Consider the following 26,749-nt stretch of genomic DNA (forward strand, 5'->3'; position numbering starts at 1 on the left):
GAACCATTAAATGTTAAAATATGAAGGGACACTTAGATGATCTAGTTCAGCCCCACAGTTTTACAAATACGAAGAGAGAGTCTCCGACAGATAAAGTATGGTACAGTTCTTCTGATTCTTGGTCCATGGTGGACATCGGCTGATATCAGTGGACACATTCAGCCTGCATCAGCAGCTCAGGACAGTCACTGGGGACATAATGCAGATGAATCTGAGGTTCTCTATCCCTTGAAGTTTAAATGTCCTAAAATATTGAGATGCCAAAAAGCAGATTTGTGTCTTCTTTTCACAGGTGCTTGCAAGATGGGGTTAAATCTCTCATTCAGATTTTCTGTGGTTCTTTCTTTTGTTCACCCTATCAAGTGAAGGTGTTCCCCAGCTAAAGGAGGGTAATCTGAGCATGATTAAGAATGACTTTATTGGAATAAGACAGAGGCTCCAGGCAAACAGATCAGTTGGGTCTGTTGCTGCATTGCAGAATTCATCTTGCAATGAATGCTCCACATACAACCAAAGTGTATTCTAGAACCATGAAATGGACTGTAGAGAACATTGAACCCAACCTTCCTATTTTATAGAATCAGAGAAGTTTGACAATGTGCCTTGGGTCACACAGCTTGGGGGTGGCAAGAACATGGAAGAATCCAGTTTTTTTTTTTTTTTTTTTTTTTAACTCCAGGATGGAATGTTTTTCCTAAAGCATCCTGACCCTTTCACAAGCCCCAGTGTTAGGGTGTTTCTGATGGTTTCCAGATCAAGGAATTATCCATGCATGAAATGAAGCAAGACAAAGACAATGGTGGCTGCTCCTGCTGAAGGCTCCGGGGTCTAGGAGAGCATGTTGGAGTAGAAGCTGAAGCTCTCTGTCATGGTTTTGGAGTTGCTGCGAGAGGAGCCATTGGAGGTCAGGTCCAGGGATGAGGGCGTGGCCTTGGGGCCGTCCTCCAGTTCTTCCTCGTGGTTACCCACCACTGTGGAGACAGTAGTTTCCAGACGGCTGACTTTATACACACTGCCCTGGGTCTGGAGGTACCGGGCAGATTTCATTTCGAGCCCTTCATAGTCACCTGCGCTGATGAAGGGGCAGCACCGAAAGGCATGCTTGAAACCCAGCCGGAACCTGGAGAGAGAGCAGGTAAAGAGGTGACTCTGGGGGACAGTCTGCTTTCAGAGGGTCTTCCCACCTTTGCATCAGCTCTTTAACACATAAATACACCTAAGCATGACTCTGCGTTGTTATTTTTAAAATTAATTGAGAACTGGAGACAGTAAGGTCAAAAAAATGTGAAGGTTGGTCATTAAAGTCTAATCCAGTACTAAAACCCAAGTTCAGGTGAAATATGTCTTTCCTGAAGGCAGCCACTGAACTATGCTGCCTCTACTGGTACAGGTTCAAGCAACTTTGGGTCAACTCAACATAAAAATAAAGCATCCACCAAGGGTTTCCTATGTGAATGATACTGTGCTAGTCACTGTGCAGTAAAAACATATAAAAAGAGTCAGTCCTTCCCCTCAAGTAATTCAGTGCACAAAGGATGACTTTCTGCCAATCATGTTCCTTCAGTGTGCCTCACTCGATCTGACTCCCACACTCGATCCATCTCTCTGTCTCCATGCACAGCCCTCTGTGCAATGAATCCATAGGGCAGAGTAAGAAAACTCACAGGCCACAAACTGGATCCATCCCGTGTACCTGCTTTATACACATCAACCACAGAGGTTATTTTTTCTTATCTGTACCCCAGCCCCCATTAACTTAGTTGCCAGTGTTTGAAAGTTAGAAGGTATCACACAAAAATATGGATTTCTTGTTCTTCTTGGAAAAGAAAAATATGTACCCCTCTAGGCTTATCTTCCTGCAATGGTGATAATCAGTAGGGCTTGAGTAATGTGGTGATTAGTTTGCTGCAGTCCCTACCACTCCCTCTTGTCTCACAGCCAGGTTTGCTCATTTAGGTTGGCTGCTTGGTGGTTATATAGACAGAGTCTGGGGCATGGGGTCCTCACCTGTCATTGAGGCAGCAGTAGATGATAGGGTTATACATGGTGGAGCTCATGGCCAACCACATGATGGCCAGGTAGACCTGCTGAATAAACTTCTCCAGGTAGAGATCTGGGTTGATGTAGGGCAGGAGGAAGAAGATGTGGAAAGGCAGCCAGCAGATGGCGAAAGTGCACACCACAACTATCATCATCTTGACCACCTGGTAAGAGGGCGAGACAGTGAGACACCCCAGCACATTCTTTTTTTCTTATAGTGACTTTCTCTCTTCTCCTCCCCCTCCACTGCCCACAGTGCAGGATGAGGTGGCAACTATTTATAACAACCCTATTTGAGGAGGAGGAAGGACCTTTTACATGTGGTACCAAAGGACTTGGGTTATGTCAGTGGTTCTCAGAGTGTGGCCCCAGGACCAGTGTCATCACCATCACTTGAAACCTTGTCAGAAATGCAAATTCTTGGATCCCACCCAGGCTTACCAAATAAGAAACTCTGAGGGTAGGACCCAGAATTCTGCATTTGACAAGCCCTTCCTTCCAATGATTGTGATGCCCACTCATGTTCGAGAATCACTGTGTTATATCATCCTCTGGGCAATGACTGGAGAAGCCAAGGGAGATCAAATTCATCAGCCAAGGGGAATGAGGGTTCAAGAGGGAAATACCCAGGAAGTGAGGAAGCATCAGAGGGAAGAGGCAGTGAGCGAGGGCAGGGTTCTTGCTTGGAGTCTCAGTGGGAGGGAAGGAGAAGGGACAGGATTTGAACAGCTACCACAGGGAGAATCTGATGTTTAAAAGGGATTTACAAGGTTTTCTGAACACTAGGTGATATAACCCCTTCCCTCTTTCCCCAGTAAATTGGTGCAGAACTACCTAGCCTCCACAATGAAATACTATGCAAAGCTGTACTGGAAGAAAGAAAAAAGGAGAAAGCTCTTTATATATTGATTTTTGAAGGTCTTTTGGATATTAGGTGAAAAAAGCGAAGGGCAGAAAGTATATATTTACTAATTACCAAAAAAAAAAAAACAGAGGAAAGAAGATAATTTATATTTATTTGGCTTACAAATGCATTATAATATTTGGAAGGATTAATAAGAAAAAAAATAACAGTGGCTACCATAGCAAGTGTGCATTATGTACTTGGGAGCAGGCGGATAGAGGACCTAGAAAGGTGGGATCCTTTTCATGGTAAGATTCTTTTTTTTTTAATCCTCACCTGAGGATATTTTTTCCCCCATTTATCTTCTGATAGAGTGGGAGGGAGATAGAGAGAGACATCGATGGGTTGCCTCCTGCACGACCCCGACCAGGGCTGGGGAGCGAACGGCAACCGAAGTATATGCTCTTGACCGGAATCAAACCCGCAACTCGTCGGACCGTAGGCCGACTCTCTAACCATTGACCAAACCGGTCAGGGCATGGTACCGGTCTGGGCATGGTAAGACTCTGAATATTTTTTTAACTTTTCATTTTGAAATAACTTAAGACTCCCAAGAAATAACAAAAATAGTACAGAGAGTTCCCAGTCTCCTCCAGTGGCACCGTGTAACATAACTACACCACATGATCAAAACCAGGACATCGCCCTGGCCAGTTTGGCTCAGCGGTTAGAGCGTCGGCCTGCGGTCCGGAGAGACCCGGGTTCGGTTCCCGCTAAGGGCACGTACTTTGGTTGCAGTTTGTCCCCGGTCCTGGTTGGTCGTGCGGGTGGCAGCCACTCGATGTGTCCCTTCACGTCGATGTTTCTCACTCTCTCTCCCTTCCTCTCTCTCCCTCCCATTCTATCTGTACAAAAAATGGAAAAATATCCTCGGGTGAGGATAAAAAAAAAAACAAAAAACCAGGACATCGGCGTTAATGCCGTGCTAGAAACTGAACTGCAGACGGTGCTTGGATTTTGCCTGTTTTCACACGTGCTCATTTTTCTGGTATATAGTTCTAAGAAACTGTATCACATGCACGGATGAGTGAAAACACCACCACAATCAGGATACAGAACGGCTCCATCACCACAAAGAAGCTCATGCTGTCCCTTGATAGGCAGCCCATATGAACCTGATCTGTTTTCCACCACCATAATGTTCCTTTTAATACTTGTTGATGTTTACACCAAGTAAATGCATTATTTTGCCAAACTTTAAATAAATAATAAGAGGACTAAATAATTCTTTAATGCTTTTGTAGTTAAATAATGTGTGTGTGTGTGTGTGTGTGTGTGTGTGTGGTGTTTTAATGGCTTGATAGGCTGTAATTACTCTTTTATTTTCCAATTTTTATTAATTTATTTTTGTTACAGATGTTTCTCCTTTCTCCCCCAGACACCCTTCTCCCCATCCTGCCCCCCTACCTCTCCAGCATTGTTGTCTTTGTTCATTGGTTATGCACACAGGCATATAAATTCTTTGGTTTACCCCATCCATCTCCCCACTCCCCTTCTCTGAGGTCCGTCAGTCTGAACCGTACTCCTTTCTATGTCTCTGGGTCTATTTTGTTCATCAGCTTATTTTGTTCATTATATTCCACAAATAAGTGAGATCATCTGGTATTTGTCTTTCTCTGATTGGCTTATTTTGGTTAGCATAATGCTCTCCAGGTCCCTCTAAAGCAGTGGTTCTCAACCTTCCTGATGCCACGACCCTTTAATACGGCTCCTCCTGTTGTATGTGGGCGGATCTGCATGTGGGCGGACCCGCCTGGAGACGGATAGAGGAGCGGTGTCTCGGTCCCTAAGACCATCGGAAATATGTGTTTTCCGATGGTCTTAGGCGACACCTGTGAAAGTGTCGTTGGATTCCCAAAGGGGTCACGACCCACAGGATGAGAACTGCTGTTCTATGGCAATTACTCTTAATGTGTGGGCAGACCCAGGTTGCCCATACATTGAAAAAGGATCCCCTCCCTCCCCCTCCACTCTCCTGTCCCCTCTGTTGTTCCCTAGATTCAGGGATGTTTTGTGCCTCCTGTTTCTGAGCCTCCTGAGGCCCTGGGCCCATAGGCTTGCCAACCTTTTGCCTTTGTCAGGTGGGTTCACTGCTGCCTGCCCCTTGCTCACCTTGCGCTTGGCAGAGACTTGCTCGTGGTAACGGTCAGAGGAGTCCCCAGGGATCTCACTGGCCCACAGCGTGATTCCCACAATGGTGTACGCATAGCCGATCACCAGCAGGGGGAGGAAGTAGATCAGCACAGTCACACAAATGTGGTACCTGGAACAAGGTAGATGGAAGGGGTCAGGCTCAGAAACAGCAGGGGTGATCAAGGTTTGGCAGCTACCTTTCTCAGCATTTGCCACTAATAAGTTTGGGTGACAAGACACATCCCAGGGAGGCTTGCCACCTGCATTGGACAAGTGGGTGATACATTAACGCATAAACTTGAGGAAGCAAATCTCTTCAACTTATGTTTTTCTAGTAGACTTTTCCTACAATGAAGATTCCTATTCAGATTGAAAAAACAATAAACATTGATTAAAGAGAACCAAATCCGTTATATACCTATGGCAATTTTAGTTAATGTTAAGTTCAATATTGTTGACATTCTCCCTCCAAGAAAAATAAAGAATGCAACTATAGGCATCATTAATAGAAGTATATGCTCTAGTCAGCAGTTCTCAACCTGTGGGTTGCAACCTCTTTGGAGGTCGAACGACCTTTTCACAGGGGTCGCCTAAGACCATCAGAAAACACATATTTCCGATGGTCTTAGGAACCGAGACACCGCTCCTCTATCCGTCCCCAGGCGGGTCCTCCCACATGCAGATACGCCCACATACAACATGAGGAGCTGTATTAAAGGGTCGTGGCATTAGGAAGGTTGAGAACCGCTGCTCTAGAGTGAAGGAGGTGACTGCACCACTCAGTTCATACCTTTCAGATTACACTCAGGCTTGACTTTGGTGCAGGTGGCAGACCAGCTAGTACCTTCAGATGAGAATCACTACGATGGTGATGAGCCCTAATCCATTCCAGATGACAAATGGAGTCACAGATATAAGAGTAATTAGCTTGGAGGAGAGAGATAAGATTTATTTCAGTCTATAATCAATAGGAAAAAGCCATAAAGTGTAAGCTACTTCTATGTCTGGTTCTTAAAAATAGATCTCCAGATGGGGGCTGTCTTGGTCTCTGAGTCACCACTTGGAGTTTCAATAGCAACTGACTTGAGTGTGACCGGGACTTGAGCGGTGCTTAACACTTCGCAGGGTTAAACCGTTGAGACTTTTGGGGTTTGCTAGAATCGCATAATTTATCATATTCTGTTTCAAACAAGACTCCTTCTAAGTAGGACATTCAAATATGGTTTTTGAATTTTGAGAAAGGATATCTTTCTCAGGGGGTGGTTGGCATGTCTGACTCGTTGTAGCCCTTTCCCCAGATGTGAGTTTAATGGAGAAGCTCAGCATTCTTAATGGTAATAGTAATAGTAACAGCAATAGTAATAGTAATTGTAATAGTAATAATAACAGCTAATATACTGAGGAACTCTACATCACTGTGCTAATAATGTCAATGACAGTATTCATAGTATTCACAGAAATGGGAGTCGGACCTCACTGTGTGACCAGCACAATGCCAAGCACTTTGCTAATCCTGAAAACAAATGGCTGGGTGGGTACTATCACGATCCCATTTCGTAAAGGAGAAAACCGGAGTTTAGAATTTAATTGAATTGCTTAAATTCTTAGCTGGTAAAAAGAGGAGCTGGAATTAGAATACAGACCCGAGAATCAGCTTCTTGTCACTGAAGAAAAGTCACCCAGTGATATTTTCTTCCATTCTGTTGGTGTTTATTCTCCAGAGTGAAGTTTTTTTTCCATAAGGAAAACCCCCTCATTCACTCAATTTCTCCTTTCCCAGCTCTCCATTTGTTTTCGAAGACTTCTTCACAAAGTCAGGACTCTGAATGTTAAAATTTGCAACTCGAAGACACTTCCGGTTTGTAAGTAACAGACCACAGACTGAGCCACGCAGGGAGCTGAGCGCCCTGTTCCCTGAAGACAGGCTGCTCCCGCCTCACCAGGCGTTCCGGGTCCCCCTGCGTTCTCACTTCTTTCGGGAGCCGCTTGTCTTGCTCAGATAAACTCCCTTTACAAAGAAATTACAAACATTCTATTCAGAAGATGTCTAAGTTATCAAACATTCTACATGATTGTAGGCCAAATGAATGAAATGCCATCATGGAAAAATATGAAAATGAATGCGTTTATTCCCCCTTGATACCTGTTTGAATTTTTTTTTAAAACCATATCCTTGTAGTTAATTGGAAGTAACTCTGTTCTTTTATTTCTTGCCAAAATTATTATTTTAGAGAGCTGGTCAGCGAACCCTGTGTAATCTTGTTTTGTGCGGTTCCTTGCACTTTTTGGCTCTTGAATCTAATATTTCTAGGTTCCTGCCAGGCAGAATGTTATCAGTTCTCAGTTAATACGTGTCTTGGGAGAGGAGATCGGGGTCAGGAGTGCGTCAGACATGAGCCAGAGAAAGCATCAGGAGTGACTGCAAGGGACGGCGACAGGAGAGACCGCTCGGTTCCTACCTGATGAGACGTGCCCTGATTTTGCTCATTAAATCCTGCCAGTGGACTTATCAGTACTTTCAGAAGGACGGTACGAGAAACAGCTTCATGTCTTTGTTCCCTCCAGTGGACTCCTCTGAGCAGCAAAGGGAGCTCGGCACACTTACAGGATAAACTTGCTGAATACAGACGGTGCAGCCCCAGGTCCTGCAGGCTCCCTTGTTCTTAACCCCTTAATACCTTAATGCTCACGAATCCAGGTTCACTGAGGGCTCCCTGGGCTGAAGTCACCTCACCGTCCAAGCAACAGCAGTTCTGGTTTCTGAAGCCATCCTCAGCATTTGAAATGGAGGTGGACACGTCTATTAAGCAGTGTCTAGGGTGCCTTCTAATGAACTTCGTGGAGGCTCCAGGTGCCGTGGGGTGGGGACAGAAGGAGGCCAAGAGGGCAGGGCTCTGTGTTCCCCACCTTCAGTCTAGGAGGCAGCTCTGCTTTGCTGGGTTTATAGATGGCCTTTCTGCAGATAATTTTGTTTGGTGGTGGTGGTAGTGGAAGATTTCAGCTGTTACAGAGAGGTCAAAGGGCATTGATGTAATCCCAGTCCCCGTTCAGTGTAAAAGCCTTGTCTGCAATCTCCATATGTCATAATCTTCTATCTTTTTCTTAAATACCTCCTGTGACACACTAGTCACTTGCTATAAAGTCTACTGATCCTGGACTAGGATAAGTCTTATCTCTCTCCTCTAAGCTAATTATTCTATATCTGTAACTCAATTTGTCATATGCAATGGATTAGGGCTCATCACCATTATGATGGTTTTCTGAGGGTACTAGCTGGTCTGCCTCCCTGCACGAAAGTCGAGCCTAAGTGTAATCTGAAAGGTATGAACTGAGTGGTGCAGTCACCCCCTTCATTCTAGAGCATATACTTCTATTAATGATGCCTTGTTATAGTTTATCTGTTTGACTGGATAATATTGTCCTTGGAGGCAGAGCCCCATGGCATTCCTCTTTAATCTCTTTCACAGAACCGGCACCAAGGAAATACTTCATAGAAAGACATCATCTTAGGCTCTGGCCAGTTTGCTTAGTGGTTAGAGCGTTGGCCTGTGGACCGGAGAGACCCAGGTTCGGTTCCTGCTAAGGGCACGTACCTCGGTTGCAATTTGTCCCCGGTCCCAGTTGGGGTTGTGTAGGTGGCAGCCACTCCATGTGTCTCTCTCATGTTGATGTTTCTCTCTCTCTCTTCCTCCCTCCCACTCTATCTGAAGATAAATGCAAAATGCCCTAGGGTAGGATTAAAAATAAAAAAACAAACAAACAAAAAAAGAAAGACATCATCTCAGGCTTTGAGGAACATCAGGATTCTCGCCTGGTCCATCCCCAGCCAGGAGGAAGCCTTCCTCACCCTCCTCCACAGGAGTGTGTCGGCAGCTGCTTGAACACAGGCCTGTGGGCAGAGAGCCTGGAGGCCTGAACATCTCTTATTTCTTCATTTTTTAATTAACAGTTATCTCACCACAAGTTTTATCTATTCATTGTGGATTTGAAATCATAGACACGCATTAAAAGAAAACCTTCAAAATCTTCTATAATCCCATCACTTAGAAATAAATTTTAATAAGATTGATTAATATCTTCCTATATCTTTATGTATCCAGACTTATATTTGTACATTCACAAGCACATTTTAGATTACTTTATTAATCCTCACCCAAGGATATTTCCCCATTGAATTTTAGATAGAGTGGAAGGGAGGGAGGGAGAGAGCGAGAGAGAGAAGCATCAATGTGAGAGAGACAAATCAACTAGTTGCCTCCTGCACAACCCCAACCAGGACCAGGGATCAAATCTGCAGCCCAGGTATGTGCCCTTGACCAGGAATCAAACCTGCAACCCTTCGGTCTGCAAGCTGATGCTCTCCCATCGCGCCAAACTGTCTGGGGCTTAGATTACTCTAATAACTTAACATTATGTCACAACATTTTTTAGGTCAAGAAATACATTTCTTTGACAACATTTCTAATGACTGTAATACTATTCTGTTTTATGGAGGTCATTTGGCCAATCTTCTAATTTGGACTTTTGAATTACTTACTATGTTTTGATATTTAATTCATGCTATGATTATAATATTCAAATGTATATCTTTGCTCCCATTCTTATTTGCCAAGAATTAGTTGGAATAAAGTGTCCTTAAGGGTTTGGTATATATTGTCAGTTTTCAGAAAATGTGTGTCAGTTTCTGCCACCAGCAACACTGCGTGAGGTTTCTTTTCCCTTTGCACGGCTGCTCTGGGCATCAGCGTGTCTTTTGGTCCTTCAGCAACACAGTCGTGTATGCATGGTTCCCTACTTCACGTTTAATGTTCTTGATCCACTGTAAATAGAAAATTTACAATTATGCTGTTTTGTCATTGTCATCTCTTCTTTTGTGACTTGCCTGCTTATATAATTTATGTTGGGGGGTGTTCATATTGTGCTTATTAATCGGTAAGGACTCCTTATGGCTTCTCTCATATTATACTTAGACTGCCTTTTCCATAGCCAAATCATGAAAACATTCGCCTAGACTTCCCCCACTTGTTTATTTGATTGTTTGCATTTATCTATTCCGTCTCTCAGGGATTTATTTTCATGAGTCTTATGAGAAAAGGTTCCATGTTTTTCTCTTCCACAGTTGTTTACAGTTTCCCCAGCACCATCGTGGGACCCGCCGTCCTTTCCTCGCTGATTTGAAGTTGCGCGTGTACCTTACGCACTCACGTAGGTACTTGGCTCCATTTCTGGACTTGTTCTGTTCCCTTGATCTCTCCCTTATTCCTGGGGCCAGCTCTGCACATCTCAATTTCTGTGGCTTGGTAGTACATCTTTTATCTATGGCAGTGCAAATGTTTTATTATTTTACTCAGTTACCAAAAATAAAATATCTCCGGATCTGCACATTTCAGGGTCAGGCGATAAATTCAGTTATTTGCAGCCAGGCTGCAGCTTCTCTGAAGATATCAGATGGCCAATTCAGTGGCTCAACCCAGCTTCCACGCTCATGCTGAAATTTAGTGGTGGATGCTATGGATCTGCCCAGGGCCTTATGTCCTTGTTTCAGATTCTCTCTTGATCAGCATTATCAGGCAAAGACAAAGGTCCTCAGAAGGATGTGTGGCTGGACATGGCTCCAGAATTTGAGACTTCTCGAACAAGAGGTCTTTAAACCCTGGACTCCAGCAGCAGACACGCAGCTCCCTTACCCATACCCCTGCTTCCTCAGTCTGCGGGAGGGGCAGGGCAGGGATGGAGATGAAGGCAGGTAGCTAACACTCCTGTCTGAAATGTCTATTTGGTGGACGTGTTAAAGGAAAAACAAACTCTGAGTATAAAGCTTCTGCAGGCTTTGTATTGCTGAAACATAAGAACAGATTAGATGGTGGGCTGGTTTGGCTGAGGACATTATTGTGTTTTGGGAAAAGGAAAGATAGGCTAGAAACATACTTTGCAATGGGGTGAAAAATGCTGAATTGGTCTCTGTAAGAAAAAAAATATTAAGAGTACAGGTAATAAGAAAGAGAGAAAGATGAGAGAGAGAGAGAGAGAGAGAGAGAAAGAGAGAGAGAGAGAGAGAGAACCCACAATTGAAAGCAGAGATTTGAAAGAACAGTCAATAAACAATTTCTTGTGGTGAGGACTGCCCAGTATACTGTAAAGAGGGTGGTACATGAGAGTACATTCAAAGACAGTGTGATCCTGTCCCATGTGTAATTCTCTTTCTCCAGTCACACCCAAAATCTTCTGTAAGATGTATTTCAGCTAACAGTTCCATGTCAGTGGGCTTTGAGGTCATGAAGGAGGAGGGCTGGTTTCCTGAGTGGAGCTGAGTCGCTGGCCCACTGATGGTATTGACCACAAAGTTCCCATGGTGGGTTCAAGTTCTTAACTTGGAATAGGCAATGTGGTGAAGAGGGAGATCTTGTGTTAAGAAGCAGGAAGACAGTGAGGGAACCTCTGAATCTGCACTCTGCTTCCTGATCAATCTTTCCAGTCTAGCAGATGACATCAAATCATGTAATCCCCATGGTAGTTCTGGAAGCTCCAACCAGCCACACGGCCAGATACTGAAGTCTGAAAGACAACCGCCACCAGGTGGCGCCAAACTGCAGCTGGCACCTGGCCCCATGAGAATGTACTTCATTTAGCTTACTGGCACTTCATTGACTCCACAATAAAGCAGCATGCATTTTATGTGCTTGCATACATTGTACGCTGCACCCTCCTCCCCCAGTCCCTTACTGTGTCAAGACGCTGTTTTCCAATATGTACCTTGATCCAGTCTTTACCAATGTAGCATGAGCTTTGCAAAGTTCCTTGGATTATTACAAGTTATTGAGAACAAAACTGCATTTTATCTGTGATATGTTTTCCTGATTATCAGTGGGCGCTGATGAGTGTTTTGCTGATAAAACTCACCCACCCTTAACTCCTCCAAATAGTTCTTAACTCTATTGTGTTAGGCTCTGCTTGAGGTTCAGTAGCTGATGTCACCGCAGTGGAATTCTCCTTGTGGGGTGAGCAGCCAGGGACAGAGCTGGGGTGACCTCCTGCCCTCGTTACTGCAGCCTGTGATGAACACTGAGCCGAGGAGAGCTCAGATGCACACAGAGAAGTGAAGCTTGTACTGTGTCATTCTTCTGAGCATTTACAATATGGTTGTTTTGGTGAGGCATTGTTTACAAACTGCTTCTATCGATGCCAACTGATATCAGTAAGCATTTTCTGATATAAATTGTAGCATAAATGTGTCTGCAAAATATTTAAAATAATCAAAACAATTCTAGTCACAATAGCCTGTGACTAATGACCATCCATGTCCCCCAGTCTGGATGAGGTGCCCAGACTCATGGCCCTCGTGCTGAGTGCCCAGATCGTTGCTGTGCACTGAAGGTATTTCCTCCACACAAGGCAAATCTTAGCACAACATCCACTAATAAATTGCCAGCTAGTGACCGCTCTTTTTCCTTTTGATGAACTCTTCTGATGAAATTTGGTATCAAGTGTGGTACAACATAAACAGCCACTGGCTCGTAGAAGATGTAGCAATTGCACATTTTCTATGTGCAGTAGTTTCATTGTAAATGTATTTCTAGAAAGTGGATTTGACTTCATCTCATCACCTCTGAGATTTGATATAAGAGAGAGATTGCTTACCCCATTTTAAATGGAAAAATTAAGGCACAGGGAAGGTAATTGCCTAATTGAAGTCACTCAGGGTTGAAATGGGAGCAGAAAACAGATCTGTTCTTTTCTCATTTCAACCCTTTGCATTTCTTTGTCTTTTTGCTCAGATAAGCTCAGAAAAAAGAATGGATACATGCCACTCAGAGCAGGGAAACCACAATTTTCCAAGAATGAACACATACACCAAACACAAAAATTGTCCACGGCATTCAATAATGGCAGATAATTTATTGAAAAATAGCATCGCTTAAACCATCAGACACAGAATTCAATGCCGTTGACATGTGTAACTTGGAATATGGCCAAGTCTTGGATTTCAGTTTACATCTGGATGCATGCTTGTACTTCCACAGCTTTTCACTGTCTTGAACCCTGAGCACAAAGAAACCCTCGGTTGGCTGAAATATGTGAGAAAGACAAACACCACGCTATCTGTTCCTCCGCCAACAGTTTCTCAGCATGAAAAATAGACCATTATGCTGTGAGCCACACAGGTTGCCAGTCTACAGTTTCCATTAACAAATTGAGCAATGCAATTTTGGTCTCACAAGAAATTATCGAGGAGGTTCCATTGATCAATTTGAAGTCTGCTGTGAGCTGTATGTAAGAAGACAAACATCTTTAAAGTGGAGTGTAGACATATTTTTGTACCTCCCCATGCTGGCCAAAGCGAATCTAGTAATTTCTGAACCATCTTCCGTGCAATCTTATTTTCTCACGAGAAAGAGGTCTTTATTGACAGAAGAAAAGTTAAGCTGATCCATACAATAGAGACAGAAAGTCCATGTGGACTGGATGTTTTGGTTGGGGAGGGTGGAGGGGAACGGCAGTGGGTTATGAGAGTAGGAGCTAAGCAGAGACAGGTTTTTTTGCAGTTCTGTAAACAGTTGCTCTGCGTATTTTTAATGGAGTTTCTGTTTTATTATTTTTGCCTACTTTTGCCTATTATACTAGGCTTCCTGACCTTAGATCATGAGTCATGTAGATTTCGGCTTTATAAGGGTTGCATGTGTTAGTGAAGTAAACTGTTCAGGCTGGAGGTCAGCCCGTGTTGAGATAGCACCTTCAGTGATGGGTGAGGAGCATGTGAAAGAAAGAGCCATGTAGTTGTCTCTGGGCTCCACTCATTCAGCCACCAAACCCCAACTCTGTGCTAGATTCTGAGGATATAGTGGTGAGTAAAAAAGACATAGTACCCACCTGTGAGAAGCTTAACGTTTAGTGGGGAGACAGATTAGAAACAAATACACTAGCAAATAAATATAAAATCATAAATGTGCTATGCATATAAAGCAATCAAACAGAGGTGGTGGTAGGGAATCCGGGGCTCACACTCAAAGACTCTTTGAGTGACCTGAAGGTAGAGGCAGCCACGGGAAGGGTGCAGGGTAGGTGGCCTGTGTAGAGACAACAGCAGACATAGGATCCTGAGGTCCAATTGAGCTGGGCATATAGGAGGAGCACCAATAGGATAGTGTGTGTGTGTGTGTGTGTGTGTGTGTGTGTGTGTGTGTGTGTGTAGATAGACAGATTTATTTGAAGGAGTCAACTCACACCATTGTGGTGGTTGGTGAGGCTAGAACCTGTGGGGCGGGAGGCAGACTGGAAACTCAAGTAAGTGTTGATGTTTCAGTCTTGAGGCAGAATTCTTTCGTCTTCAGAAAACCTCAACTTTTGCTCTTAAGGCCTTCAGCGGATTGGATGAGGCTCACCCACATCACAGAAGGTAGTCTGTTTTCCTTAAAGCAAACTCATTGTAAATGCTAATCACGTCTACAGAATACCTTCGGTGGCGCATCTGAACTAGTGTTTGACTAGTAGCCCAGCCAAGTGGACACATAAAGTTCACCAGCACCAGGCACAGCTTGGCTGGGGAGAGCTGGGAAAATTCAGGGTGTGATTTGGGGATAGTATAGGCAGGACAAGCAGATGGGAGTGGGTGTGAAGGTGAGGGATGCCCCAGCCACAGCCTCTGACCCAGCCTTGCTGCTCCTTCTCTTAGTAAGGACTCCCAGCCCCAACACAATAACTGTATTTAGGAAGAGAAGGGGCTTAGTGGAGCTAGCATCTAGGTTAAAATGCTAACCCAATGTGGTAATGATCCTGGTTAAAGAGGGCCCAGGCTGAATATGGTTTAAGGAGTGTATGTGTACTTTTTACTAAGTGACTAAATTTAAGTTATTAAGCCCTTTGTAGTACTTAAAGGTGTTAGGTAGATAGCTACTGATGACCTTCAAATCACCATCATCATGATCATCACTCTCTTCACCACCATCACCATCATCATCACCACCACCATCACTATATATTAACAGCTAACACTGATAGAACTATATGCCAGGCACCATTCTAAATGCTTTATTTACACACACGATTTACATCTCTCAATAGCAGTAGATGATAAAACTCAGGTACAAAGATTACACAAAGACTGAACTGAGGTACTCAGCACAACTCCAGGACACCATTCACAGAGACTGTTGACTCATCAGTTCACCCTGACAGAACACAAGCAATGGGCCCAAGAATTCCATGTTGTAGAGATTAGCATTGTCTTGGGTGGAAAGGACTGTACAACTATATGGGAAGGGATGCCATGTGTATGGTATACATACGTTTTAAATTATGAGTATATAAATATTTATTAATATAGAGTTAAAAATAACCATTTTATTTTAGAATAGTATGATATTTAAGGAATAGGTATAAAGATAATATAGAGAGTGCCCATATACTTCACAGCCAGTTTCTCTTACTATTAACATCTTATTAGTATGGTACACTTGTCATGGTTAATGAACCAATACCAATACATTATTACTAACTAAAGTCCATGTTTTATTCAGATTTTCTTAATATTTACCTAATGTCCTTACACTGTTTCAGGATCCTAACCATGGTTTCTCAGACTTTCTTTGACAGTTACAAGGCTACTGGTCAGATATTTTGCAGAGTGACCCTTAGCTGGGATTTGTCTAAAGTTTTTCTCATGATTAGACTGGGGATATGGGTGGTTTGGGTGGAGACCACAGAGGTAAAGGTAAAGTATCATTCTCATTACATCATATCAAGGGTACATGTTATCAATATGGCTCATCACTGTTGATGCTGACCTTGATCCCTGACTGCATTAGCATTGGTCAGGCTTAACCACTCTAAGACACTCCTCTCCCCCACCGCCCAGCCAGCATTCCATACGGTGCTCTTTGGAAGAAAGTCACTGTGCACAGTCCACAGTTAAGGATTTGGGAGTTATACTTTCCTCCTTGGAGGTGGAGTTTCCATAAAAATTACTTGGAATTCTTCTGCATGTGAGATTTGTCTGTTCTTCATTATTTATTTATTTATTCAATCCTCCGTGTACATCAATATGGACTCATGTATATTTATTACATAATGTGGGTCATAACTGTTTAAAAATTTTACTTTAATTACTCCTGCTTTGCCCATCAGAAGCTCTTTCAATTGCTGCGGGTGTCTATTTGAGACCAACATTGTGTGTGTGTGTGTGTGTGTGTGTGTGTGTGTATTTTGAGTTCTTTCTTCGTTTCTAGAAATATAAGGAACTCCAGGCTTATCTTGTAAATTCACTGGCTCTGACCTTGAATCAGCCATTTCCCAAGGAGCTGTGGTTCATTTATTGGAGAATATTATAAGAAATCAAGATCTAGGCAGTGGGTGATAGAAGAGCGTGTTAGTTTTTACAAGTGCAATCATATTTATGTTGTGATTTCCCTCCCACACCTAACCTACAAAGTGAGTAAAATCATTCCTACTCTACATAAGAAGAAACTGCCCTCCAGAGGTCATGCAGCAGACCTTGAACTGGACCTTAAGTCTCACAACTACATACTTCAAGTGTTTTTCCAACCACACTATTTTCTGCCTCTCACTCCTCCCTGCCTCTGCGTAAGCCTCATCAGTTCAAGAGTTCCTACTCATTTAATGCTCACAACAACCAGAGAAGATGGATGCTGCTGTCTTTATCTCCAATTTGCAAGTGAGGAAGCTGAGACACAGAGAGGTAGGTCGTTCGTGCATAGCTGCACATCCGGTGAGTGCAGGTGCTGGTGTTACACATGGACCCAGGTCCCCTGACTCCACAGGCCCCACACCAGGCACCACAAACTGTCCCCCACAGGCTAAGTCAGCTCACCACCTGTTTTTATATGCTTTATGAGTTAAGAATGTTTTTTTTTTTCATCCTCACCCAAAAACATTTTTCTATTTTTTGTACAGATAGAGTGGGAGGGAGAGAGGGAGAGAGAAAGAGAGAAACATCGATGTGAAAGGGACACATCGAGTGGCTGCCACCCACACGACCAACCAGGGCCGGGGACAAACTGCAACCGAAGTACATGCCCTTAGCGGGAACCGAACCCGGGTCTCTCTGGACCGCAGGCCGACACTCTAACCGCTGAGCCAAACCGGCCAGGACATTAAGAATGGTTTTTAAAGTTGTAAATGAATGAAAACAATCAAAAGAAGAATATTATTTCATGGTATGAGAAAATGATATGAAATTCAAATTTCAGTGTTCATAAAAGAAAATGATCTTGGAACAGCCATGCCCATTCATTTAAGTATTGTCTGTGGCTGCTTTTCTGCTTCAATAATGACTCTTGAGATTTGTGGAGCCCTGCTCCATCACACTGCCAAGGGAGGGGCTGAGTTACAACCACTGCAGAGGAGAGCAGGGCAGGCCAATGCTGTGCCTTCAGAGCACTTACTTATATCACCTGGATGCTTTCCCTTCTTCTGGCACCAGCCCAACTCCTGCCCTTCTTCCAGGTTTGTCTCTTGCTGCTGGGAGTGTCTCTGGACCAATCTGGTCTTCATAATCCTTCCTGCTGATCTCCCAGACCACTTAACATCTACTTAGTTTTTGATGACTTGGTGCCTTGTTGGTTCTTCATTTCATGCATATTAGCTTTATCTTCCAAGTCACCTGCAAGCTCCTTGAAGGCAAGGGCCGTGAGTATCTCTCTTCTCCACTCCTTCCATGATCAACCACAGATTAAGTTTTCTGAAACCCAACTCTGACCATTGATATAAATGCCCTTCCTGTTCAGGTTTCCAACTGCCTACCAGATGAAGCACAAGCTCCTTAGCATGACATGTTCAGCCCTCTAGTATATAATCCTCACCCTCCATTCTTACTAGTTACCAGTGCCCAGGTTCATGCTGGGAGCATAGTGGTTACTCAGAAACTGTTCCCTCCTGCTCCCTCACCTTGCTTTCTCTCATGCTCTTATCACATTGGAAGAGAATGAAGAACAGACAACTAGATTTGACAATGTTGCTCAATGAGGTCACTCATGAGCAATTGCAGTGTCAGGATGGGAACAAAATCCAGAAAGCAGGAACAAAAAAAATGTATCAATGAAAAAAAATAACCTCAGCAAGCATAGCATAGAGGTTTGTGCTGAGAAGGAGGGATGCATGGACTGTTTAGTCCAGGGTAGAGCACTGCATGAATCTGTGGGTGAAAGACAGAGTCAAAGCTGTAAAGAGGGGGGTAGCTAAGGGTAACTCAGAGGGAGCAGGAAGAGGGCTCAAGTACAGGGGTGGGGGGAGCGGAAAGAAAGGGTGCACTTTCTCAATGAGGCTGTCATGAGTCATCTGATGAGTCAAGGATGCAGAGCAGGATCAGAGATCTGAGGAGACTGGCCACAAGAAGGCCACTGACGACATCAGTAAGAGAAGTGCTGGAAGCTTGCCACGGAGCATGACCTAATATGGCCACACTAGCACGGTTTCCTGACTTTCACTAGCATTCTTGAAAAATCCAGGTGTGAGAGGGGAGAAAATTCAAGAGGTATATGAGGTGGGAAAGCTGGGGTTGGGCATGGGCCACAGAGACCATTGAAAGCCTCGGTGAACAAATCTATTCAGCAACCTTTGATTTGGTACCAGCTGAAGTCCAGGAAACTATTGTTTAATTTGTTAAATTATTGTTGTTAAATTGCATTGCCCTGTTTAATGCCCACACCAATTCTGGGAAGGTGGGGTTTCACTATCTCAATTTTGCAATTAAATTTGAGGTTCAAAAAAAGTTCCTTGACTGATGTGATTAGAGCTGGGATTTCAATCCAAATCTATTTTTTTCTACTCTACCATTCTGCCTCATACTATGGAAATGGTCTCCCAAGAGGTCCCGGGGTGCGACAGATTAGGGGGAGGTAAGACTTGAAGGGCCGAGAAACCGTTTAGCACCCCCATTTCTATCGAATCACATGTCCTTCCTCATAGTGACATTATTCAGGTAACCCCTTCTGGTCCACCCGATCACACGGCTGGTGCTTGTGCTCTGCTGAACATGTCTTGATTAATCGGAGGCCGAGGGTTCTAATGCCATCTGAAGGACATGGGGGTGGAGCAGGCCACTCTTTGCCTTCCCCGCTGTCCAGTCCCAGGACATCAGGACAGGAAAGGGACCATCGAGGGTCCAATCTCAAGAGCCCCTTGACTATGACTCTCCAGAGAGACCCCACATTTGTGTCTAAATTCACATGTTAAAACTCGAATCCCCAGTGGGATGGTATTAGCAGGCGGCGCCTTTGAGAAGTAATTAGGTCATTAGGGTGGGTCTCTCACGATGGGATTAGTGTCCTTATAAGAAGAGACATGAGAGATGCTCTCTCTCTGACAAGTGAGGACACAGCAAGAAGGTGGCATCTGCAAACCAAGCAGAGGTTCTCACCAGGAGCCACATGGCTGGCACCTTAATCTGGGACTTCCCAGCTTCCAGAACTGTGAGAAATAAATGTTCTGGTTCAAGCCACCCAGTCTGTGGTATTTTGTTATAGCAGCCAGAACTGATTAAGAATCAGAGTTACTTCAGACCCTGAGGACAAGTCTCTGGTGAAAACCTATTTTGTTGCCAACTTGACAATAACAACAACACATGTTTCTAAGGATAAAAAAGAAGGCAGCTTCCTGGGTCTAGAAGGAGGATGAGAGATTTTTCTCCCACCATATGAAAACCTATTTGCTGTCTTCCATTTCCATGGCAGTTGTTCTCAAACAGAACGTTAAAAAAAAAAAAAAAATCACTGTGCGCACGATGGTTCTAAAAATTAAATTATAGTTGACATACACTATTACATGATTTTTCAGGTGTGCAACAGGATGATTCAGCATCTACCATTTGATGTGAGCACCACCATAAGTCTAGGAACCATCTGCCACTGGACAAAGTTATTACGATATTATTGACTGTAGTTCCAGGCTGTACATTACATCCCCATGACTTATTTCTTTTATAACTGCAAGTTTGTATCTCTTATTCCCTTTCACCTTTTCCACCCACTCCCACCGCTCCCTTCTAACAGTAGACATACTTTTAAAATACAGATTCCGGGGCCCAACACAGAGATTCTGAGGGGGGGGCTGGGAATATGAGTTTTAACCAGTGCCTCAGTGACAATGTGACAGGTGCCCCTTCTACATGTGAAGAAGACAGTGCTCTAAGAGGGAACCCAACTTCACCCCTTAAAACAGCTTACGTGTGAATGGCAGCTCGTTTAGGGCCGTCGTCCAGATTCCTTCTCAGAGGCAGATTCGCCAGTGAATTTGCTGCAGCTTGAAAGAAAATGGGTGTCTGTGGTGCACAGAGGTGTCTCCGGGGATAGCTGGCTGTTTGGGACCCAAAAAGACCCCTCCACAGGGCATTTCCCTTATTAAGTTTTCTCCAGTGCAGGGGCTGCCCCAGTCCTTGAGCCCCAGAACCCTCCTTTGTCAGCATGCACGGCCTGGGGGGCTCTGGCATGTTAACCACGTTCCCAGGAATCTGATTTGTAAATCATTTTAAGAGAGAAATACAGCTGCTAAGCCAACTGGCTGTTGGTGCTGGTCAAATCAATAGGTTGCAGATCCAGTAATCAGATTTGGCAACTGGAGGGTTGATTGGCTAAATCCAGGGCCTCCTGACATCAAACTCTGAGATCCTGGAAGGAGGGTGCACCCCGCTCCACAGTGAGGGTGGACATGTCTGCCCCCACCCTTGCACATGCCAGGCACACAGTTGGTGCCCTGCAGATGCCTTAGCCCAGTGAGACCATCTTCAGGACTCTTTCACCCAAATCCCCAAGATCTATGATGGCCAGACTTTGCATTTCATGGACAAACAAAATTTGGGACTGATGTTTTTCTTTTCCTCCAGTTGCTTATTGTGCCAAGTAAAGATCTGATAAGCAACCAGGCTAAGCTCAACTAAGCAAAGCTATTGGTTACTGTCATTACTACCATATTCAGTAAAAGTATTTTTTATTTATTTATTTATTTATTTATTTATTTATTTATTTATTTATTTTTGCAGTTACTTATAAGGGCTTATACATAAGGGTTTATCAGGATGAACTCTTCTTTTTATTTATTTTTAATCCTCACCCGAGGATATTTTTCTATTTATCTTCAGATAAAGTGGGAGGGGGAGAGAGAGAGAAACATTGATGTGAAAGAGACACACCGATTGGTTGCCTCCCGCATGACCCTGACTAGGGCCTGGACAGAACCACAACCAAGGTACATGCCCTCGACCGGAATCGAACCTGAAACTCATTGGTCTGTGGGCCGACGTCTAACCACTGAGCAAAACTGAACTTTTTTTTTTTTAAAGAATTTTTTCTTTATTTTATTTTTTTCCATAACCATTTGCCCTCCTATTCTCTCTTCCACCTCCCTCCACATCCCTCCCCTTACAGTTACTACTCTGTTGTTTGTGTCCATGAGTTCTTCTCTCTCCTTCTCTGCTCAATCCCTCCACCCCGCCACCAACACCCAAAGTGTATTTTAACGAGAGAAAATAAGTAAGGGCAAAATTTCACCATTAAAGGCAGACCTTTTTTTTTTTTTAATCCTCATCCGAGGACATTTTTCCATTTTTTGTACAGACAGAGTGGGAGGGAGAGAGAGGAAGAGAGAGGGAAACATCGATGTGAAAGGGACACATTGAGTGGCTGCCACCCGCACGACCAACCAGGGCCGGGGACAAACTGCAACCGAGGTACATGCCCTTAGGGGGAACTGAACCCGGGCCTCTCCGGACCGCAGGCGGATGCTCTAACCGCTGAGCCAAACCGGCCAGGGCAAAGGCAGACCTTTCAATGAAAAGACCTCACCATAGTACAAGAGAAAACCTCACAACCCACAGGACTGGTGTGTGGAACCCCAGCTCTGGACCACTGTCCAAGGGAAACTATTCTGCTTCTTTGCCTACAGCCAGCCTCCCGATGAGTTTCCATCCAACTGATTTCATTTCTACCTGCTCACATTCTGGTGCAGCCCCACCCCTCAGATCGCCCTAGTTGGGGTGTTCAGGTGTTCCCAAACTCGACGGTCTCGTTTGGACAGCCCAGCCCCCGAGGTAAAGCCCACTCCTGGGTCCCCTGCATGGAAGCTCCCAGCGCAAGCCTCAGTGGGTGGCTACTTCCAAGGAGAGGAGGAGAGTGAGGGGTGAGAAGGGGGGTTGGCGATTGGCCGATGCTGGTCACCAGGGCTTGGCGCCTACATCACTGGTCTGACCTCCCCTCTGAGAAAGTGTGTGTGACAAGGGGGCCAGTAAGGTAGCAAATGGTTTGAGCCTCGTTTCCAAGTGGGACCAAGGCCGACGAGAGACGAGGAGATAAAGGAGGAGGGCATGGGAGTCGGTGAGCACCCAGGAAGCTGGACTAGCCAGGGGGGAGCTGACACAGGCTCCTCTGTTTGGAGACCAGTCACGAGGGATGTAGGGTACCAAGAAAGGCAACCTCCTGCCGCTTCTTGAGACACTCATCCTCTGACCAGTTCGTGGCATTCTAGGTAGGTTCTTTTCCGGCAGCTCCACGTAGGAGTGGCTGCCTCTCACCAGGAGACCTATGGCTAAACGAAGCAAAGCTCCCAAACCACCTGAAGAGCTCCTTGTGCTGGGCACCAGGAGGCCTTTACAGAATAGGTTCTCTTTGGCTCAGCATTGAGGCCCTTTTGTACCCAAGGGCTTTGGACCTGAAGGCAAGATTATAAGCCCTGAAACAAATAAAGGACACCTGCAGCCCCCACCCCTGCCATTCTGTGCTCCGCCCACATCAAAACCTGTCTTGGAATTAAACGGCATGTACAGTGTCTGAGCTAAACAACACATACTAGATTTTTTATTACTGATTAGCCATTATTATTATTATTATTTTACCATTTATTGTGTTATGCTATTTACCAAATGGAGGAAGGTATCAAAATATTTTCACACCAGTGCCACTGTCCCCGTGTGTTCCTGCGGATGACAGCCCAGCGCACAAGGAGCACCACGCTTATTTGCAAAGTGAGAAACCACAGACACAAGTGTTGGCCGGTGCTGCTGTAACTTGTTGCAAAGGAGAAAAATTGACAGAGAGTGGGGAGGTTCCCGTTGTCTTTGTTCCCTGAAACTCCACCTCTAGTAAGAGCTCTGTGAAGTCTAGTTTCAGACAGAGGGCTCTATCCGGAGCTCCTGGGTGTACCCTGGCCTGGCGGGGGAGGGGCCGGGCTCAGACTTGATGTTCACACAGTGTGCCTCTGCAGCACGTGGCTGATTCTCCCAGCAGACTGGCCCTGGACCCTCTATCAGTTTTGAGATGTCTTTTTGAGACATTCCATTTCCCCAGCCTGGGGAAAGAGGGGCTTTTGGAAAAACAGTTACTGAGAAATGCACTAACATAAAATGAAATGTGATCCAGATTTTTCTTTTAAAGTGAGAAATACAATTATGTCACTTCATCCATCAAGAACAGGAATGGCCTCGTGGGGCAGTGTTTTCAGGAGAATGTGGCTTCAGAGGGGCAGCCTATAAAATGCCATCTGCCAGGTCTGTTATGGGCTGTGTTTGCATATTCCAGTCCTTGCATGGAATATAATGTTTTAGGACTAACAGGGTGGGGGAGCCTCTGTGTAGGCAGTGTGCCTAAGTGACCAACTTGTCTTGGTTTGCCTGGGATTTTCCTGATTTTAAAATGAAAATCCCGCATCCAGGAAACCCCCTCAGTTCCACGCAAACCACAGTAGTTGTTTACCCTGGATGTGGGCGTGTTGTGAGCCTGTTCTTTCTTTCATTGGCCTGTGATAGTGCTGACTGTCCACTATGTCAGAGTCATGGCTCTGAGTAAGATATCGTCCCATAGTTAAAGGCAGGTATCTTGAAGAGGGGTGACCCATTAAATCATTACAGCTGGAAGCAGGAGTGTATGAAGCTGACCACTCCCTCCTGCTCATAGCAACTGTCTTTTTCCTCAGGAAAATGCAATTAAGAGCACACAAGATAATATTTTACATTCATTAGACAGGCATCAAAGAAGTCTGAGAACACTCAGTGTTGGCAAGGACATGGAACAGCAGGAACTCTTGTTTACTGCTGGTCGTTGTGTAAATTGGTACATACACTTTGGGGAACAGTTATCTTTAAAAAAATTTTTTTTCTTTATTAATTTTTAGAGAGAGAGGAAGGGAGAGGGAGAGAGAGAGAGAGATAAAAACATCGATAAGAGAGAAAGAAAGAATATCAATTGGCCGCCTCCTGCATGCTCCCTACTGGGGATTGGGCCTACAACCTGGGCATGTGCCCTGACCCGGATATCGAACTAGTGACCTCTTGGTGCATGGGTTGATGCTCAACCACTGAGCCACACTGGCCAGCTGGGTGGGAAACAGTGATCTTATCAACATTAACTTACATAATTGAACATGTGCAAACCGAAGTTAATTGCACTTTAAGCCATATGCCCTAGAGAAATTCTTCTATTTGATCTTCAGGAATTATACACAAGAAAGTTCATAACAGCAAAAAATTGGAAAGCACACAAGTGATGACAAGGTAGAGAATGAATGAATAAATTATAAAGTACTTATACATGCAATAATATGTGGCAGTTAAAACCAATAAGCCACAGCTACACCAAAACATAATGAATCTCAGTGACAAAATTTTGAGAGAAAATGTTAAATTAATCATAAAAACTACATGCAGTAGGACACCATTTGTATAAAGGTGAAAATTAAGCAAAACTAAACAATCTATTGCTTAGAAGTGCATACAGACCACCTATGGGAGAGATGCAGAGAGGGTTTCTATGGCTTAATAAAGTTCTAATTTACAAGATGGCTGTTGAATTCATGTGTTTGAAATTATTACTATGCCCCATTACTTCCATATGTGTAATCCACTTGTAAAAACAAAAGTATATAATTAATGCTTTAGGAAAATAAAAAGGTAGACATAAAATATGTCAATCATCATAATACTTGTGAAGGGACTAAATCCACTGGTTAAAAGGTAGAGATGGTAAAATTGTATTTTATTTTTTAAAAATCCTCACTCGAGGACATTTTTCCATTTATGTTCAGATAGAGTGGGAGGTATAGAGGGAGAGAGGGAGGGAGGGAGAAAAAGAGAGGGGGGGGAGAGAAATATCAATGTGAGAGAGATATATTACTGGTTGTCTTCCTTACAACCCTGACCAGGGCTGGGAGCCAAACTACCCTTAACTGGAATTAAACCCAAGACTGTTTGGTCCACAGGTTGAGGCTCTAACTGCTGAGCCAAACCAGAGAGGGCTAAACTTATATTTTAAAAACAACAACAAATCCAGCGAAATTCTCATTATAAAACACACACACCAAACATAAGGACACAGAAAGATTGGAAGTAAAGGACAGAAGATATTTTAAGCAAGAGGTATCTACATTAACATCAAACACATAGACATTAAGGCAAAAATTAGAAATATTTAATATTCTACGTCCAACAATAAGAATCAAGAGTCTCCATAAAATTCTCATAAAGTTATAACTTATTTGAATCTGTATAATACAGCTTCACTAGGTATCAAGCAAAACTCATCAGAATTACTAGGAGAAGTGGATAAATGCACAACCATGGTGGGTGGGAGATTTTAACACAGCAAGTGAGTGGTAGACGTAGGTTTGTGATTGAATCTACCTCTGCTATTTTGTCTCTCCTAATTTCCCATGTGACCTTGAGTGAGTCTTTTCCTCTTGTTAGATCTCAGTTTCTCATATCTGAAAAGAGGGGACTGGACAAGATGAGTAAGGATTCCATGAAATACCCACAACCCATGCTTGGCAGTGTCTGGGAAAAGACCTTGCTGCATGATGGATGCTTCTGAGCCCAGCGGCAGCTGCGGCTCTTCACTCAGCATGTCCCAGAAGAATCAATCACTTCACAAAATTGCCCCTTCCCATGCCAATAGCTTTATACATACAGAGGCTTCTAACACTCTTTGTCACCTGAAGGGCTAACAGAGCAAAAGCAGTCCGGTAGATTCAGCTGCTAGGAATTGCATGTCTGGTTTGCTTCTTGAAGTCCATTAGGAGGTGCCAGAGGGAGGACGTCAGTCCTAACTGACCCTGCTGGGAGGCTGGCATTAACACAGGGCACATGCCCCTGGAAACATGGAAGGGGCATCTAGGAAAGCAGGGAGTGTGGCTTTCCTAAGTGGCAATTCCAAGAGCAGCATCAAGGGACACATTGAGCAGCAGTGGTGTGGTAACAAGAGCTGGGTTTGCTGGCCTTGGCAATCAACCGTTGGTGTAATGTTGGGCTAGCTGCTGCTTGTTTCTGCGTCTCTTTCACTTTTTTTACAGTGAGGGACTGGGTTCTACCCTCTGAAGCCTCCCAGCTCTGGCAAAGACTGAGAACTCTAAATTTTGGTGAGATAATTCTTTTGTTGATTGATTCTGTAACTCAGGAGGAAGAGGGAATTAACATTTACCAGGTGTCTACAAGGTACAAGTAATTTTATATAGTTCTCACCACACTCTTATTATTCTTTTAATTTTACTGGTGAGAATTGAAGCTGAGAGAGGGAATACTTCAGACAGTAGTCTTAACAGGATTCAAACTCAGGTCTTTTGACAACAGAGACTGCTTTATCTACTACATTCGGTCTACAGTGGCTAGGACACCTCTACTAAGGGGTCAGATGGTTCTGCTGTGCATTTTTTTTCCCTATAAGGTAGAACTCTTCCAGAAGGGGC

The 26,749-nt window shown here is 44.1% G+C and overlaps 1 protein-coding gene across 1 annotated transcript in view; it reads right to left on the bottom strand.

Moving 5' to 3' along the window:
- Positions 1-613: 613 nt before the first annotated feature.
- TACR1 (tachykinin receptor 1) overlaps positions 614-26,749 on the bottom strand; it is a 162,270-nt gene continuing 136,134 nt past the window's right edge. Inside the window, exons 3-5 of the mRNA XM_036263131.1 lie at positions 5,057-5,207; positions 2,008-2,204; positions 614-1,120 (exon numbers count right to left, since the gene is read on the bottom strand). Of these exons, the coding sequence (XP_036119024.1) occupies positions 829-1,120; positions 2,008-2,204; positions 5,057-5,207 (640 nt within the window). The 3' untranslated portion in view covers positions 614-828. The remainder of the gene's footprint in view (positions 1,121-2,007; positions 2,205-5,056; positions 5,208-26,749) is intronic.

The sequence above is a fragment of the Molossus molossus genome, unplaced genomic scaffold (genome assembly GCF_014108415.1).
Source record: "Molossus molossus isolate mMolMol1 unplaced genomic scaffold, mMolMol1.p scaffold_m16_p_15, whole genome shotgun sequence".
Lineage (NCBI taxonomy): Eukaryota > Metazoa > Chordata > Mammalia > Chiroptera > Molossidae > Molossus > Molossus molossus.